At 40.9% G+C, this 19558-nt stretch overlaps 1 protein-coding gene across 3 annotated transcripts; it reads left to right on the top strand.

Annotated features, from left to right (window-relative positions):
* Positions 1–600: 600 nt before the first annotated feature.
* On the top strand, positions 601–17401 carry RHOH (ras homolog family member H). 3 transcript variants are annotated; one of them, XM_075041205.1, is made up of 2 exons: positions 601–827; positions 15337–17401. In XM_075041205.1, the coding sequence occupies exon 2, from the start codon at positions 15564–15566 to the stop codon at positions 16137–16139; it is 576 nt and encodes a 191-aa protein (XP_074897306.1). In that variant the 5' UTR covers positions 601–827; positions 15337–15563; the 3' UTR covers positions 16140–17401. The 3 variants fall into 3 exon arrangements, with proteins under 3 accessions (XP_074897306.1, XP_074897316.1, XP_074897326.1); XM_075041215.1 differs by lacking the exon at positions 601–827 and adding an exon at positions 1795–2006; XM_075041225.1 differs by lacking the exon at positions 601–827 and adding an exon at positions 13970–14007.
* The last annotated feature ends 2157 nt before the right edge of the window (positions 17402–19558 follow it).

Genomic DNA, 19558 nt, shown 5'->3' on the forward strand with positions numbered 1-19558 from the left:
GAAGAGAAGACATGTATGCTGGTAAAATGATACTGGTCAATCCTAACCAATGCTACTGGGGAATCGTCACTAAATTACAGCAAATCCCTATAAACCAACATTGAATCAGCCCAAAAGTGCCTGCCTTGGGTTTTGCACAAAGTCAACTAAACATGTGTACTCTCTTTTTTTAAAGGCAGGACCATATTCCAGCTTGCATAAAAAGTCTTGTTCGTGCTACTGGAGTAGCACTGCCAGGCATTTGTAATCTGCTCCTTTCCTCCTAGCATGTACAGGAGCTGCTGGGCTGCACTATGCCATTAGCCGCTGTAGCAGAGAGGAGGCGGCTGTAGGAACAGCAGAGTGCAAAGAGAAAGCTTTCTGCAGCCTGGAGGTTTTGCCCCCCTCCCCCATCTTCAAGGTTTTTACATCTGCTCCCATAGTCACCAAAGAGAGAAAGACATATACACTCATATACCAACCCACAACAAAACCCACACAGGCAGAGCTGAGGAGCTCTCACCAGGAAGCTGACTTACCCTAAACCACCCTGCTATTTCTCGTCACACTACATCTGGGTCTGCTGTCACGGCTGCCTCCGGATGAGCTAGACCCAGTTGCCAGGACTAATTTGGCCTATATGTGTAGTGGTCTCTGGTTACCTCTTGAGGTTTTGGGTTTTTTTCCTCTCAATAATATAATTGTTTCAATCTGCTAATAAAGAAGTCCATCTGAAAAAGCCAAGAACACAGAACGCCACACTTCTTCTTTTCTTCACCTATCTCGTCTAGATTAGTTGACTTCCGTAATATTTATTTCCAACAGCCGCTTTCAGCTTCCTGCATCTGGTGAGTTCTTTGCATTTTCTTTTTTTTCTAGACGTCTTAATGTGAATTGATATTCTGAACCAAATTCAATATCTTTAGTTTTATTAATAAGTTTGTGAAATTGATTCATGTAATCAGTTTCAATTTTAATACCATCTGTTAAATACTCAGTATTGTGATATCCTGTTAAACAGTGGTCTAATCCTGCCCCAGGTCATGTATTGTCTGAATTTTCATTTGTTCCAGAGTTTGTTTCCACTTCAGCGTAAAAAAGCCTTGTATAAAAGTAAGAAAGAGGGGTGTGGTGGGCTGTGCCATGCCAGTATTTTCCACGTTAACTGATGTAAGAAAAAAGAGAGAAAATGGGAATTACTCTAAAGATGGTGGGTCTGATTCTGATCCCCTTTGCTGTTGTATGAACTATGAACCCAGGAGAGATAGGCATGTGTAAACCTGCAACACCTCAAAGGACGGCTTTCTTCCCCATTTGTAAAGTACGTCATGGTCATGAGAAAACTGTTCTGCTTCATCTTAGATGTTCCCAAGCAAATTTAGGTGAAAGTTTTATTGTGAGAATTTGAGAAAGGTGAAATTTAGGTTCTTAGGACTGAAGTGAGATTCAAAGTAATTTTAATTTGCCAACATATCTGTCACTGGCTCTGGTTCCAGCGACTGCCTGGCCCCGCTGGGTCTAACAAGCACCTCTGCCACTTTCTGAGATGGAAGGGCATCATTTGCTGTCTAAATGGCTGTGGCTATAACTCTTTGCTTTCATCTCACCCCCACAGCTTCTTCTCCTCTGCTTTCTGAGCCAACCATGACATAATTATGGTGTGGGATCCCCTTAGAGAGCGGTATGTGTGTGCGTGCATGTGTGCACATCTGTGCACACCCATTTCTAGATTCTCCTTACCATACCTGCATCTTATGATGCTCTAGTGGTGGTGGGATGGTCTTGTCACATTGCCAATGAGAGGTAGTTAATCTAAAACATGAATGAGGAGGGAGCACACAGAGGCCGGAACCATCCCTCTGACACAGGTCCCCACAAAAAATCTGAATGTGGCTTTAAGATTTTCTAACTTCTTCTTTCAGCTGTGTTTCTACTGGTGAATGGGGTGGGAGTGGGGCCGTGGCATCTGGAGGAGGCCAGCTCTAACAGAGGATTTATCCTGAAGAAAATACTTGCAGAGGAAAAAGGTAGGATAAATGAGATTAGTTAGTTGTTAGCAGGCACATCTGTCAGCATTTTTTTGGTGTCAGTACATGCCGATCTGCTGCTGCTGTCAGAATAAGGTGGGATTGTGCATTGCATTGTGTTGCTTTGTATTTCACATTTTCAAAACCCACCATTTAGATCAGTGGGTGTTTACAAATGTTCCAGTAGAAAAGACCATACATGTATGCTTACTTGACTTTAGAACAGGGTTTAATCTAATTTTTCAGAGACAGGTCTGAAGATGTATCATACAAGTGAAGTCCAATTTACCAGAGAAAGTGGGTACAGACTTGATGTGAATACCATATTTGAGACTTGGGCAGTAACTGCAGGGTAGAAAAGCCCCACGTGCACTTGCTTCCTGCTAAGTTGAGAGAGTAGGCCTTGTGGGGGCATAATACCAAGTGTTATGTTCACTAGATTAGGTGCTGCAAACCAGGAAAAATAGTAGTTTCCTATTTATAGAGAATCTGTGTTTTTATAAGTAATCTATACTTACTAAGTTCCAGAGCAAAGAATTAAAATTTAGAAAATGGGCTTGATTTTCATCTATAATGAGACACAAATTCGTAGTCCATCAGCAGGGCAAAGTGGCTGTAAATTACTGTCATTTAATCCCATTTTAAGGGAATTTTACTGTGTCAAAGCAGTGTGAGATGGTCTCATGGCAGAAGAGCATGAGGCCTCACATGATTGCCTATATGAGAGGACAGTCCCTGTATCTACACACAGCACAATAAAACCATGAAGTTGGAGCTATACTTCCAGAAAGGTACTAAAAATACATTTCCAGCCTGGTGACCAGCCTTCTCAAGAAAATGTTTGTATGTGGAACTTGAACAGATTCTGGCTCAGCTGCTCCATTGGGAGTGTGAATTTGGGGATGAAATGAAAGCATCCTCCCTGCTGCATACACCCAGCAACTGAGAGACTGATGCTGAAGTCGCATCACCTGGTAACAGCTGCCAGTGCCAGGGGTATCAGGGAGGCAATCTCTTGTACAGCGAGGGGCAAGCCATAGAAATCCTTAAAGATGTAAGAGGATGCTTTGAAGAATACCCAGAGCACACAGGAAATGAGCGGAAATCGTGGTGGCAAGCTGGCAGGCTGTGCCTCTGGCCTCTCTTGTAGAGCAGCAGGTCTGCACCAGTGGAAGCTCTGAGGAGCTTTTCTCGGTGACACGTTCTGATAACCAGCCGGGAGGACACCCAGGCAGGGAGATGAAATTCTGCTGTATCTTTTAATACTTCTGCTGTGCAGCTCTAGATGTATAACAGCAGCTGGGTTAGGAGCTTTAAATGAAAAGGATTTTCAATGAAAAACACCTCTCCCCTCTAAAGCAAACCCCCCCCGTTTTCTTTGTAAAATGTTGGTGCTGTGATTCTATAGTTTTCATTAAGAAACTGTCAAATGTTACTGAATGCACTGTTCAAGTGATTAATTTGATTTGGCATTGACCATACAATGAAAAATTGCAGAATTTTTAATAATGCTTTTGATTATGGTTTGAAAAGAAACAAAAGAAGTAACTGTAAAACTTGCCTTTTTCAAAGTCTTAATGTGACATTTCAGGCATCATGCTACACAGCTTAACATCATTTCCAAATTAGGTTCTCACTCTTTGGCCAGCAGTATGTGGTTTTATTAAATCAGCAGTTTTCAAATGTTTCCATGCTATGAGCACAGCTTACAGCTGAAAAATGTCTTGGGATAACCCCAGCGTAGTAATTAAGAAAGGAAGTTGGCTGCAGCTGTCTCAAGCCCATTATTAAAGCATTACGGTTTTAAAATACTGGACAGGATCACACAAATACAACAAAGCGATGTAACAACAAAATTTGTGGGCTGTAGCCTACCATTAGCTCTTCTCTGAAAACCAAATACAGTTTCATATGCGTTTAGCAGAATTTAGTTGTACTTCAATTCTTATGTCAGTGAAGAACTGGAAAACCTTCCTAATCCACCAAAAGCATTGGTCTGCAGTGAAAGGGGAGACATTTGGAGCCAGCAAAACTTCTGTAATGCAGCAGTGAGCATGAGCACTGGAAGTCATGGGTACAAAACCTTGGTGTATCGGGTCTAAAACGAGAAGCTGCCAAAGTGGCAGGGAGCAATAGTCCCAGCAGTCACGTTCTGCTGGAGGCTGTGCTGGAGGGTCACCATCACTGGTAGCACGGCAGCCAGAGGATAGCCGAGAGCATGGTCTGAACACTTAACCTGCATCCCTGTGCTCCTCACAGGGCGGGTACGGGAGTATTTGCTTGTGCCTAGCCCTGCTTGTGGCTGTGCCCTGCATTTGTTGCAGATTCTTTGAACTTTCCCACCCTGCACAGTTGCTTGCCACTGTGTCTGTGTCGAATTTTTTTTTGCACAAGGGATCACATTTGGTCTTCAGTTACAGAAGCCAGGAGAAGTGTAAATTCCAAAGGGGTAAGGGTGGGTCTGAACCGGGCATGCTTGTCTTTACCTGACAAAATGTATGAACCAGCTGGAAACCACACGAGGATTCTGCTATTGGTTTGGGGGTTTCCCCAACAGGGGACTGTGGTGACCTGTCACACAGGAAAGACCCAGCATGTGCTGGAAAGGTAACGAACACCTCTCCTGGCAGAAGCTGGGATGAGGGGCTGTGGTTACATATCGTGCACAATGCCACTTGTCACACACAAGTGTGACCATAGAGTACCAGACTCAATAAATGACACTTGCCCAGGTTGAGGTTGTTGTACCATCTGGTGATATCTCTTTTCCTCATGAGTGACAGTGAGTTGCTTTTCAAGGTTATCCTGGTTTATGTAAAACTACAGATGAGACTGGCTCTCCTCATATAAGTAGTTAGGGGTCTGTTTTGGTTGTCTCCTGTACACATGGTCATTGAAAGAATATGAAGCTTCTCGCAAGAAAACCGTTCTTTCCTTTTGTTGATAGGCATGCCAGTGAACTACACACAGTAGTAAAAAAAGCTTGCCTTTTTTTTTCATTAAATGACTGTGCTTAAAAACTGGTGAAGTCTTTAGAGTTCAAAGTTATTGAATTAATGACATACTGAATTATCTATTAATTTCCTCTCATCATCTGTGCGTTTGTGCTTTTCTCATTACAGAAATATATTATAAAACATCTGTCTTAAAAATCCCTCATGTAATTTCTTTTGTTTCCATCAATTTAAATGCAGGTTTTTAAATTCATGTATCTTTCAGTGGAGTTTTAATTCTGCATGAAAAGCCGTTGGGTAAAATATCTCTGAGTTTGAATCAAGTCCACCAGGATTCAAAAATAAAGCATGGGAAATGTTCTCTTAATGTTCGAACGTAGCTCTCCTAAAATATCTCTCTTTTCATATGTGTGATCATTTTCATGCAAAATATGTAAAAATCAAGAAAATCAAGGAAAAACTTTCTATGCTTCCCACTGGAAAACAGAAACTCTGCATTAAGATTTACTGTAGTGTGGGGATTTGCATGATCTTTAAACCAACTGAAAGCCACATAGATGTCAGCTTTAAGTATCTGAAATGGCTTCTCAAAATACTGAGCTGAAGAACGAGTGAGAAGGATTTATGTATTACTTTTGGTGGTAAAAAGTAGCGGCTTTTCTCCTCTCAACCTATTCCATATGACCCAGTGCTGTCTGCAGTATTATATGTCTTATACAAAAGTGACAACAGATTAAGGTTATACTGGAATCAGAGAAAAATAAAGGAAAACAGGCCCTGAAATATATATTCTGCTCTGACATACGGTTGGTGTTAGATATAAATCAATGTACCAGGTATAACTTGTGCTAATTCCAGAAAAAAAGAAGAAATCTTGACAGCATGTTCATTTGAAATTGGGCTTTAATCATAACTATGCATAGGATGTAGGCAATTTGATGTAGGCAAGTATGCATGCCCATTTATTGTGTTTAAGTTAATTTACTACAATTAAGGAATTCTAGAGAGGCTATGTAGTGAGAAAAAATATTTTCCTACCTGTCCTGTAAATACTCTTATTTTATCCTTGTGCTGGGTACAGTGCATGAATACTGAGTTGTGGGATAGATTGTGGAAAACAACTCCTTTTTTAATTTGTAAAACAAAACAAAAGGATGAAGACCTTAAATCAACAAATGCAGGAGAAATCATGATAATTGTATGTTTTGTATGGCACCTTCTACTTGCAAAGTGATTGAAATTATTTCCAAGCAAGCCCTCCAAATTTTTAACATTTTAATGCACATGTGTGCACATACAGAATTTAAGACTGAACTTAAAAAATGGCAGTTACCCTCAGGCTAAAATCTAGACTATGATTTTAAACAGTCTAATATATACGGAGACAAGGAAAAGCTTTTTGTTGCTGGCAATTCTAGGGGGAAAAGCTAAAATTGTCAGCCACTTTCTCAGTGTTATAAAGTAAATAACCAACCAAATTGTTGTTGCTTATTGTTACTAGCTTTGCTCATTAACTCAAGAAGTTTAATATTCATCACAGCAAAACCGAACAGTGACATGCAGTAAATATGTCCCCCCCAATCAGTATGTTTCAGCAAGAAGTCATTATTGCGAATTGTTTGACAACTGAAGTGTCATTATTTGCCACTCAAAACACTTATACATTCAACACATTTTATTCTTATCACAAAATATGAAAAATAATCTTCCATCAAACATTGGCTAATTCTGTTCTAACTAATATTTTCCTCCTCCACCTTTACCTCCCACTGAAAGAAAACTTATGCAAATACGTAACTTAATGAACATGGAGAACCTCCTTCTTCTCCCCCCGAGGTTAGGGGGAGAAGATCTAGGCTTGAGAGTCTCCTTATTTTGTGGTAGGCATTTTATAAATGCAAAGTTAAACTTGAATAGACCTCTGAAAGTACCCTTGGAGATCTTGCGAGGGATCCATGGAGGGCAGTGGAGAAATGGTAGGACAATTTTTTAAACATTTTTTAACATTGAGGAGGGTGTTATATCACCTGTATCGTTCATTTATTAGCTTTTAGCTATACTGTTAATATTGATTACTTGGTAGTGTTTAAGAGTCCCAGTTAAGAAGATCAGGTACTGTGCAAACAAGGGAGAGGAGTGCAGTCCTACCCCAGATTAGAGCCAAAACACGCAGAAGTCAGCCCTTTCCACTGCAGTGGGCTCGACACAGGCTCTGAAAGAGAGGAAGCCCTTTAGCCTGCAAATGCAAGTGTGTATGTGGAGTTGTGAGGTTGTAGTTTTAACATTTTACCATGTTACACATCTGTGGGATTTAATATAAATTCATGCATCTCCGTAACAACAAATCATTTTAACATGTTGTAAAGATGTGTCTAAAAAATGTAATGGCTGCATATGCAGTAGAAATTGTTTACAATCTGTAACTAAGTAATTTATTTGTATGTGTAAGAATATTATCTATCAGTTATATATCTAGGTTACTGCAAATCCAGATTTAGCACAGCAGTCATTTCTGCTCAGGTGTATGTGAATAGACATGCATACCTATATGTAGAAATAAAGTAATTTAAAGACCATGGTCATTTCAATGATGCATCCATTCTTTGATGCAAAATGTGTATGCAGGTTTTCAAACGATGGTAACATATCTTGCCCTGAATATGCGTCTGTTTCATATAGCAATCTGTAGCAAACTCTTCTGCAAATGAATGAATATCAATGTGTATATATATCCACGTCTATATATGTATATAGACATACAAACACACATGCATGTGCATATGGATGTCATATTTTTTGTACATGGATGTATAGATTCATTATTGAAATAGTTAAATTTTTAAATATACGCTGATTTATTTTCAATCTTTTTGTGTATATATATGCATATACACTTCTATGCATCCAGTCTAGCAAATAATGCATCATTCTGCAAAATGTTATAAATGCTTATTTGAAACTAAAAAATATTAGTTGTGTATGAAAGGGAAATGGATACTTCATGATGATTATGCCTGTGTCTGCAGATGGTAAAAAAAACCCCAATCAACAGAAATAGGGAAAGGGCTAGGCTTTCTGGAAAGAAAACACAATCATTGTTGAAGATTGTAAGTAAGAGAGTACTTCGCATTTTGTCAGCCAGAAAAATTTGGGAAGATTTTAAAGAGTTAAACCTGTAAAAAGAAATCTACAAAAATATGTTTTAAGTGCCTTTTTGATTTGTCTCAAACTTCAAGAAAGGTGGACTGTGTTAAAAGAGGATGTGGCATGAAAAATTTGAAGTGGTTTGGGGCCCAAAGCTGCAAACATTTCCACATGTGAATAATTCTACACACACAGTAGTATCATTGAAGTCAATTACTTAAATATCGTGCATTTTATAATATCAATCCTTCAGTTTGGCTATAATGCAGTTAGACTTGGGTGGAAATTTGCCTTTTAACTCTGAGTCCATTCTGAAAGACAGAGTGACTTTTCATAAGTATGTGTGATAGCGCTGTAGTCAGCGCATAGCGCTTTATCCACGTTCATCTGCAAGTGTATCTGTATCCTGCAAGTGTATCTGTATCCCCATCTGGACCTAAAAGTAGTTCTATGTCAGTGGTGAATATATATATATATATATATATATATATATATATATGTATTTGTGTGTGTACAAAAACAGAGACTATGAAAGAAGGCAGACGGGCAGATGGTTGGCCAACTTCTGTGCTCGAACATATACATGTGTGACATTTGCACACCAGCTGCTCCGTGTATGGCTGTATCTGTGGTGAGACTCAAGAAGAATTTCTTCTCTGTTTAAGAGCAGAGAAGAAAAATTATCACAGTGAAGGGTGGGAAAGGAAGGTGACATACCCAGTATCTTGCAGAAGGGAAACGCTTGGTAAGTGCAAGGGCACGTGCCATGCTTTGGGCACGACATGCTGCTCCATTTTTACTGACTTTGGAGGATATTGGGTCAGACTGAGAACAGCACATGAGCCAGTCCTCTGTGAAGGGGTTACTTTCCTGCACTCGTTTTACCCAAATTTTAATTTGGAGAGGATGCAACATTTATACTGAAAATGAGTCACTTTTGAAAATGCCCTGTAGTGTCATAAATACCACATAGTCCATAATTTACCACGTCATGCCATAAACATGGAGAAAAATTACTTCAGACTCATGGCTCAAATGTTGAAGCAGGTACTTAGCACTGCCAGATATCATTGACTTCTATTGAATTTAGGATCTCGGATCAATACATGAGAGTCTTACAGACTTTTTGTTAATTTTTGGAGTGGTTCTAATCATTTGTGTTCATGTTTAATTTGTAAGTAGCTGAATCAAGGTGTGATTAGTCACAGCTAAAGGGTTCTTGAAGATAAAATAAATATTTCCTTTGTCTAATTGGGTAATGAAAATGAGAGTTAAATAGTTTTTCTCAGTGACTATAGTAAACTGAATAGATCTTTAGACATGTCATTATCCATTGCTTATATATATTAATTATAGGTACTATTACTAAAGTAATGAGCTAGCAATTTTTTATTTAAGATATCTCATTATACAGCTTTATATGTAGGTGCAGCGTGTAAGCATGTGTGTAAGTATGTACATTTTCTTATACAGAAAGCTTTCATCCCTTTGCTAGGACTTCACGTCTCATTTCATCTTGTAAATAACATTGGTCTGTATTTGTTGTTATTTTACAGCAAGATTCCCCAGTCTCAATATGAGGGAATTTCCTTTAAATCTGATGACTTTTGTTCCCTTGCTAATAATAAGGTTGGCAAGATGACTGAATATTTGATCAGAAATTCTTTTCTTCAGTTTCAGTTGTTAAAACTGCCAAAGAAACTGAGGTTTAAATTTTCAGGTGTTGTCTTGATCCAGAAACGATTTTTTGCAAAGGCTCCTAAGAAAGTGTTTGTCCATCTCCTTTAAATTACATAAGTTAGAAAAAATTGTTTTATATTTTTTCAATACAAAGCACTGAAATTTGAAAACAGGGACAGGATTTCAGTTTTGTGAATAAGGGAGTGAAAGAAAAATTTCTAAGTTGTTATGTCTGCACAATTTTTTTTTTTAATGCTGGAAGGTTTCTTTTTGAGATGCCAAGACATCCTGGCTTTAAAAATATGTGTTCATTGCTTGTTGCTTGCTCCTCTAATTTTAGGAAGCCATTGCAGGTATGATTGTACTTAAGGATAAAATATCCTATCAATTCTTTAAAATATAAAAACACATTGAGAGATAGTCTGGCAATTAATCCATCATTTATGTCATAAATATACCAGACAGCTGAAGCATTCTGCCAATAAAATAACCTGCCATTTTGCTCTTGGGCCAGAGAATAAAGATGGCCCCTGCAGTAGTCTGCTTGGAAAGTGAATGCGTTGAATGTAGATTTTTTGGTGGAGTAGTTTGGGGAAAAGATGCAGCACCTTGCAAAGGTACAGGCAGTGAGCCAGTTCTTCATGGCAGTGGTACCACCACTGAATGCCACTATGGACTGAAACGCTGGCACTGTCTGAGGCTGCGGGCGGCTGTTTCCTAGACTGGCAAGACAGAGCCACTTAGTGCTATAGATAAAAATAATCTTAAAATGAGTTTAAAAACCAGGAGGCAGCTAACGCAAATGTCAGAGCACCAGCTTAATGAATGCATGACAGGAAACTTCGCAGCAAGGGGCCATTTGCTTGCAGACCAGCTGCAGTCTCCAGAAGGACTACAGCTGATGTATTAGTTTTCAGTAGCTCCGTGCTGTGGCAGTAACAGCCTGTGCAGCAGTCTGGAGGTTTGTCTCGGAATGGAGCAAGTCCAGCTCACCCATGGGATTGAAAACAAGGTAGCATGACCTTGGCAACCTGGTGATCTAGCTGAGCATCCAGACTGGATCCACAATGGCCGTGGTGTCTCCGTCATGGGGGCCAATTGTCTCCCTGCCGCATCTTCCAGGTGCTGACCCTAACCAGGCAATAGCATCTCTGTCCTGTCTTGATTTCCTGCCAGCCTTCCTCTTCCTCCTCCCTCTCCTGCTCACAGGAGTTGTTCTCAGGCCCTGTCCGTGCCCTGCAGCCACGGAGGTGAAGGTGTAAAGCTGCGCGCTGTTCTGGTCGGTGAGGGTAGTCTCCGTGTCTCCTTCCTCTCCTCGAAACCCTCTGACTAAGAGATGCAAGGAGAGTTTTTATGTATCTGCGGTGCAGTTAGAAGGAGCAGTGATTACAATCAACACAACAGAGAAGAACTGTAGGCACTGTTTTGCAGACCCCACCTCTGTGTGAGGTGGGACTTAAAGGAGTAATGTAGGCAGCCAAAGACAGTATATGCATCCAAGCATCGCACAGCAAGTGGAAGTCTCTCCAGTGGTTTTCAACTTTTTTTTGTTAGTGTAAATATTTTTATTTCCTCGCAATGTCAGGTCTCTTCAAGAGCTAGTATACAGTGCTCAAACTAAAAAATTAGCCTGTTCTTATCCTGATATCAACAGGAACTGCACTGAGATATAATTGTGGTAGGGACCGGATAATGGCAATAATAGCGTGTTAATTGCTTTAACTCTCTGAAGTATTTTGTGACTGCCTGATCTAAAAAGCCTGTTGTCTTGCCCGTGTGGTTTGTTTACATATGAGCTAATTACTTTCAAATCCCAGCCTATCCAAGGGTGCGCTATCAATATCCAAGATAGGTTTTGAAATTAGGAGTTCCTGACTCTTCTTATTCTCCCCTATCATAAGACACTGTCCATCCCCTGCAGTTGTTTAGCCATACTAAGCCATGCTCACAATGATCTTATAGTAGATGCCAGAGGCATTCCTGGCATGAATGAAAATCCCATTTGGTTCAGTTGATAAACTTACCCCTTCTGATAGAAGCAGTCCTGCTTTCCTTTGTTGGTAGAATTGTTTTAACAAATATTAGATTAGTTTTTCATGGGTTGTACATTCACATGAATCCTCCATGTGCAAAGAGCTTGGTGCTGCTGTGCTCCTCTTCCCATCCCGTCCCATTACAGATTGATAACACCACTCACATTCTCCATATCGTATTCAGCCATGATCAAGTGTGAGGCATTTACTTGCATGACATTGCTGAGGTGCAGGACAGGTAGTGCCCGGAGAGCGGCTGTTGTATGGCTTCTTGTGCTCATGTCATCAGCGAAGCCCAAGAGCTCTATAACCACACACCAGTGCCAAGGTTCTGTATTCCAAAGACAGAGGGAACAAAAATAAGAAAGCAAAGAAAATAAATGTTGCATTAGTTACATAGACAATATGATACAGTTGAAAAAACAGTGCTCTATCTAAACCTGTGCAAGGATTTTCTTTGAGGTTAATCTCAAATTTTATTAAAGGTCACTATTCAGAATGACTGCATCAGAATTAGACATATATTCTTATACTTAATAATATTATACAAGCTCTCACCTTAATATTCAAATAAAATCTTCTATTGTTTCATCACTTCTATGAGTGATGAAAGCATAAACCAAAGTAGTGTAAAAGAAGATACAGGTTTATATCTGGAATTCCAGATCCAAAATGGACCTGATAAAGTTAGTAAAATTTGGAAAACCAAACTGTTGGGGAAAAAAATAATCCGTCAGCAGCTTAGACTCAACCATCTGTGATCAGAAGATTTTGTGCAGTCTTTTAATGGGTGTAGCATGCTGTACTGTCTGACCAAGACCGTAGTATATAATATGAGAGAAAGGAACCAAACCTTTTGCAAATATTTACACAACTGGTTGTATACTGAGGAAGTGCCCAGTACTGGCCTGTCCTTTAAAAGACATTGTTTTCTGTTGATGTTTAATCTAAAGAGTTTTCCATTAATTGAGGTGAACTTGTGTAATTATTTTAATACACTAATACTGCTCTTAGCCTGAGGCTGCGTCATGGACAGGCTATGCGCATAATTAAAAATATATCTCCAATATGCACATATGTTGTCCCAGCTATATATGGAGGCACATGAACTCCAAATGGCTGTGAACAAAAGCGAGATCAGGACTACTGACAGCAATCTGTCCACAGGACCAGAATATGGACCTTGGTATATACTGTTCATTTTTATTCATCAATGGATTGTAGAACAAGATAATTTGCTTTGAAAACAATTCTGCACTGTCGTGGTGGAATATTTCAGCTTTAGTTATCATGTGTGTCAGCCATATTCCTTAGTCCTTAATATCTTTTTCAGTCTTTAATAATTTATATACTTTCTTTCAAAATAGCCAACATGATCAGACCTGGTAATCAACAAGGTGAGACCCAGACCAATCCTTTTATCTGTCTTTCTCTGTTCTGGCATTTAGGAAATAGCAAAAGTCATGCTTCAGAGATCCTTATTTTCCCCCACATTCAACTATACAAAAAATAATGAGCCTGAAGGCATTAAGGACTACTTGCACCAAAGAAATGTTTGTTCTGAAAAGGAGACTTGGTACATGCTAACTTTCTCCCAGGAGCATGCAGCTTTGTTGAATCATACACTACTGGCTTGAGGTGAATTGTGGTGTTTTCAAACTGTACTGCTGACAATTTTGAAGTAGAATACCCTGAAAGAAAGATGATGATGAATTTAAGTAATTGGACTGTGTATCCTGCATATACGTCTCAATTTTTTCATGGATGTATTTTGTAAACATCTTGTTTAATTCCCTTGAGAGCTTGTTTGGGGAATGGAGAAGGTGAGACAGTGGCATTAGACCTACTGAATCTTTAAAAGCAAATTTCCAGCTGCTGCCACCAAAACTTAAATTCATGGAGCAGCTTGTTTCCCAGCAGCCAGGAATGCCGTGAAGCAGCCTCGGCCTCCATCCCACTTCCTAGAAGCGAGCTGAGATGGCGAGAGCACGGTCGTGCTGGCAGTCCAGGAAGCGCTGTCTGTTGCAATGACTCTTCTAGATACCGGTAACTCAAATACGCACGAGGACTGCCCTGCAGGCTTGGTGCCACCTCTATAAAACAGCGTGCTTGGCCAAGCTGCTGACACACCTTCTTTTGGTCAGTGCATCGGGTGGGAGAGATGCAGGTGTGCCGGCAGCACGAGAGGAGGTAGGGCGCTGCCTCACTGCAAAATGAAAGCTGGGGAGTTGCCAGTAGCAGTTGTCAGTGCCTGTAAAATGTTCTCTCTAAGCTTGTCTAGCACTTTTATCTTATTTTCCTTTGTTTTTCCCCTTTGTGGAGTAAGCCAAAGCCTTGAGTGTACTAGAAATGTGGGTGAGGGGTGGTGGTGGTGGGGTTAGGGTGGTGAAACTGGAGAGCATTATAGTAATGGAGAGTATATGCTTTTTGTGGCCATCATTCTTCTCTGTGCAAATAACCTTAAGCTGTGATTTCTCTCTTCATATATGAAGGCAACAGAAATATATTATTTGTGTAACACACAGAGGACATTTTGAAATTATGCAGTGATACTTTCTTTAATTACTTTTGTTGAGCAGAACTAATTTGCCTTCAGTTTTGCAGCTAGTGATTTTCATAGCATCTTGTGTGTCGCCCTGTGTGAGCAGTGAATCTTGCAAACAGCTAGTGGGGAAGAGGCAAATGCTTTCAAAATAGGAAAATTTGACTGAATGCTGGCAGGAGCTCAAAAGCAATTACATACTCTGAAGAGGTACTCTCAGTTCAGTTTTACAACAGAGTAAATGTCAGGGCAGCTGTATCCCCTTCAAATGAAATAGTTTGACTGGGGCAAGCACTGGTGGTGTGGCTTTCCTTGGCTTGTGCTCCTTGCTTGTTGAAAGTGATTTGTAAGAAAAATTTTGAACTTTTTTGTATTTTTGCTGTGAATCCTTCATTGCTTTTGAAAACTGGCAAGATTCATGTTGCTTGAGATTCACACCTGAAGTCTTTGCTTCCTCATTGTCACAAGTAGTTCTGTGTTACTGTTCATTATGGGATTGCTTAAATAATAGTCAAATTGGTTAGTGAAGGGCTTTTTTTCTCTTGACTACCTCTAGAGACCATGGGTACATTTTCAAGGGAATCTGAACTGATCGGTTAAGAGGGATTCAGGATTCTGTCAGTCTTGGTGAAAGTCAGAGGCAGGAAATGTCTCACTAAAAGCAGGTTAGTAGCAGTTATATCAAAGTTAAATTGATTTTATTATTTTTTAGCCAACTGGAGAGAAAAAATAGTTGGTGTCAGTGGAGAATGGCAGAGCTGATAGGACTACTAGCCCCCATGAAGCAGCAAGAAGGTTATTTACATGAATGGCTGTTGCACATGCAGCTGGCTGGGAGGGAACAGCAAGGTTCAGTATCCTTGATGTGGGGTACTCCCCATGGCTGTCCAAAGACATGTCCAGGCATCTTTATCTTGATGAATAACGGTTTGTTCTCTGTGGGTTATAAATGTTACATTTCATTTTTACTCTTCCAGAAACATCATTTGACTCACTGAATAATTAAAACCAACAGCATCACAAAGTCGTGTGGGAGAAAAGGGGATTTTAGACTCAAGTGACACAACCAAGTCTTGAGAAGTAAAGAGATTTGGATGGTTTCTCACCAAACGGAAGTTATGTAGAAAGCCTCTGAGACCACTGCCTCTCTCCATCCCACTCCTGCTGCCCAGAGACGGTGCTCTTGGCCCTGGACGCTAATAAAATGCTGGATTCAATTAAGTGTGTCCTGGTGGGAGACTCTGCGGTGGGGAAAACTTCTCTCTTGGTACGTTTCACCTCCGAGACTTTTCCAGATGACTACAGACCCACCGTGTATGAAAATACCGGAGTGGACGTCTTCATGGACGGTGTACAGATTAGCCTAGGTCTTTGGGACACATCTGGCAGCGATGCCTTCAAAGGCATTCGCCCCCTCTCATACCAACAGGCAGATGTGGTATTAATGTGCTACTCGGTGGCAAACCACAATTCCTTTCTGAACCTGAGGAACAAGTGGATCGGCGAGATCCGCAACCATTTGCCCCGCATCCCCGTTCTGGTGGTGGCTACTCAGACTGACCAGCGCGACACGGGGCCCTACCGTTCCTCCTGCATCAGCCCAATAGACGGGAAGCGGCTCGCCCAGGATGTGCGAGCCAAAGGCTATTTGGAGTGCTCTGCCCTCAGCAACCGGGGGGTGCAGCAGGTGTTTGAGTACGCCGTGCGGACAGCAGTCAATCAAGCCAAAAGGCAGAACAGGCGGAAGCTCTTCTCCATTAACGAGTGCAAGATCTTTTGAGGATCGTCAGCAGTGGTTTTGCCAGCGTTCGTTCTTTCTGCCTTTGCACAAAGATACCACGGCAGAGAGAATGGGAGGTGAATCAAAGGAGGACTCCTGGCAGGACTACAGTGCAGGTGCCCCTAGTGAGACAGATGTGCACTCTATCTGATCTGCTCCCCCCCAACACACGTGGGGACTATCTCAAAAAGCGAAAGGTGCAGGTACATGCCCTTATTCACAAGCCTGTGTCTGGACTTTGCTAGCCTCGACTGGAGCAGGCCTCGCCCGGAGATCTGCAGATAATAGCCGTGCTGATTTTGTTGTTGTTTCTGTTGATGTTCCTCAGTTGTTGATTTGTCTGCATTTATTTAATGACAAACTTCTGCCTGGATCAACTCTCACCTCTTGCCATATCTGTCCATGTGGAGGTTTTTTTTTTACTTTAAGAACTTAGTGTATAAAAACTGACCACTGTGTATTCTATTTAAAAGACTCTTGTATACGTTGTTGTAAAATACTGACAGTTTGTTTTCATATTTTGGAGGTTCTTCCTTTAGCTAACCACAAAAGCAAATTGTCCTATCCTTATAATAAATGGCCTGCAGGCAAGCCTAGCACTTCTTAGACATGCCTGAGTCACTGCATAACAATAACCAAATCCAGAACGTCCAGCATAGGAATGATCAAAACTTAGTGACATTTGACAGCTGTCCTGTGGGTTTGTGAGATTTATTTTATCTTAGTCTTGTTCCTCAGCAATGTGGTCAAAGATGGGATGAACCAGGAAGAAACTAACCTGATTCTTCCTAGACCTCACCTGGTTACAACCCCAGAAGGACTGACTTGCAGTCAGGGCTGGTTTAGACACATGGTTTAGACACAGATGAATCTATCCCTGCTGTAATTCTGGAAGCAAAAGATTTCAGTCTGCGAGGATAAAAGGTATTTTTTCATGAGCACTAAAATTCTCACATATTTTTAGTACACTTCTTTTCAAAACAGTGGTTTTAGTGAAACCAGTCACCTACTATAATAAAAATTAAGTACATGGCAATGTTGAATGTGCGTATTTAGAATGGCTAATTAACTTCTTTTTTTTTTGAGTTTGCATACTAAGTATAACTGCCTGGGTTGTATCAAAATAAGACTGAAACAGGCGTTGCATCCTGGGGAGCCTGACAAAAGTCAAATCCTGATGTACCTGGTCGGGCCAAGTTACCCTCCTGCACAAAAAGCCAGGCTAAGGAGGTGGAAACTCCAGGTGTGTAAGAGAACTCTGTACATTCCTCGTGGGTTGTGGTGTTCCCCTCCTCCTCAGGTTATCTGTCCCCTCTGCCCCGTAGCATCTTTCAGGTCTTGCAGATCTGTCTCATCCCAAAGTTTCTGCTGCCCATAGAGGAAATCCCTTGGGGGATTTCTTAGTGCAGCAAGATTTTTTTTCTCTCCTTTTCCCTGTCCTTCAGCTAGCTCAGAACTGACCTTTGAGGGGCTTATAGCATGGTGCCATAGAAGGTGCACAGTAGGATGATTCTCTCTCCACATGGATCCCGAGAGAATGACCTGTGTTTGTTTTGACTGAGCCCCAACTTGTTTTTCAACAGGAATGGATGCAGTGGCTTGTCTGATTCACATCCAAGGTGGGACTTCAGGAGTTACCCTACTAAGCAAATAAGCTATAGCTCAGGTCTTATGTATCTATAGTTTGTCCCTGAAAAACTGGTTGGGTGCTCTTCTCCATAATTGTTCTACCTCTGAGCTTCTCTATGAAGAGAAATTCCAATTAAATCATGCCCCTCCTATGAATCCCAGAGGTGGTCTCACCTGTGATGTGGGTGAGCAAGTATTTGCCTTGCAGACATCTTGAATAGCAGTGGTGCACAGGACACTTGATGTTGTGATTGTCCCGCCAGCTCCCAGGCTGGTGAATACTTACCACTCATCAACCTGATTGTAAGGGAGGCTTCTGGTCATAAAAACATATCGGTCTTATGTGAGGTTTTCATATCAGCTTTAAATCTTTACAAGCTTCTGCACCTGAGCACACAAGATGAGGGCTCCCATCACCACTCATCTTTCTTGTACTCTTTTCCTTCCTACTTCTCTTTCTCTTCAGGTGTTGATTGCAAATCCTTTGCCCCCTGAAACACTAAAACTGACATGTTTGTAAAAGAATCTGAATGGCATGATACTTATGCAGAGTTACACAAGTGGCTAGGTATTTGCAGTCCTCAGTTAAAAACGTTTTGGCTTTTGGAAGAAATGTGTTTCTACATCTCAACTCTTGCAATGCCTCTTCACTGAAAGTTTTGCGTTTTGTAACCATAATTTAAAATTAGTCATTGTTACTGTTTGAACATTGAAGATCACATGCAAAATGTCACATTGTGAATCTTCAAATCTGTTGCAAGTGTGGACATTTTTGTTATGGTCCCCACTCCACTAATGGATTTAATACCTGGTTTCAGCTTTTTCTGAGACATATTTTTGCCAGCATGTTCAATTAAATGGTCTTTTTCCTCTGTGGGTTAAGCTTTATTTACAACAGTTCATGCTGCTGTTTTTATGTGTTGAAGCACAGTAACCACTAGGCCAGGATGCTGTGTTGTGTTATCTGCCACGGGATGCTGGATTCAAGGACCAGAAGGCTCCAGAGAGTTACTGTATCAGACAAAGCCAGATGAAGATGTGCTCCAGAATCACACCATAACTGAAAATTCCATCTCATCCATATTTGCTTCACAAGGCTTGTTACGATGTATTACAAAATGAAGAATTCCAAGTTTGCTTGCAATTCAGTGAAGCAAAGTAGATAAGCTTCCCTGAGACACCCGAGCCAACAATACGGGATGCACAGGGAATTTAGGGGTGGCTTGACATACTCTAGATTGTGCATCCTAGAGCCAGTGCAAAGTGTGAGGCCACCAAAAGCTGGCTGATCTTTAAAATAAAACGGGAGAGAGGATAACGTAACAGAAGGATTTTGGTTTGGTGCTATGTGAAAAAAATACCCAGTTCCAGTTTTCACAGCCTGGTTATTTTCAGACTCTCAAAGCTAAAAGGCACTTTTCACTGGGAACAAACTGTGAAGCACATTATTGTAGTGTCTAATTATGCAGCTTTCCCTAAGCTGTAGAACTGATGTGCTCAAAAAGTGTGGCAACTCAAATGCAGAGAGTGAAATCTGGACATAGTAGAACTCAGCAGAAGATTCAGCTGAATGGCTTATTGGGATGGGGTTTGTACAACTGCAGCCCAGCTGCATGTGGCGTGCGTGGCAAGGAGCTGCTGAGGTCAACCGTGAAACCCTACCAGGGTGGTTTTGCTAGTTAGTTGGGCAACCGGGTCCCTGGGTACGGCTTGGTAGTAAAAATCTGGCTCTAATATTCAAACTACATTCAAATGACAGCTGGACGCACATGTTAAGTTTCAGCTTCTTT

Source organism: Buteo buteo, chromosome 1 (assembly GCF_964188355.1).
Source record: "Buteo buteo chromosome 1, bButBut1.hap1.1, whole genome shotgun sequence".
Lineage (NCBI taxonomy): Eukaryota > Metazoa > Chordata > Aves > Accipitriformes > Accipitridae > Buteo > Buteo buteo.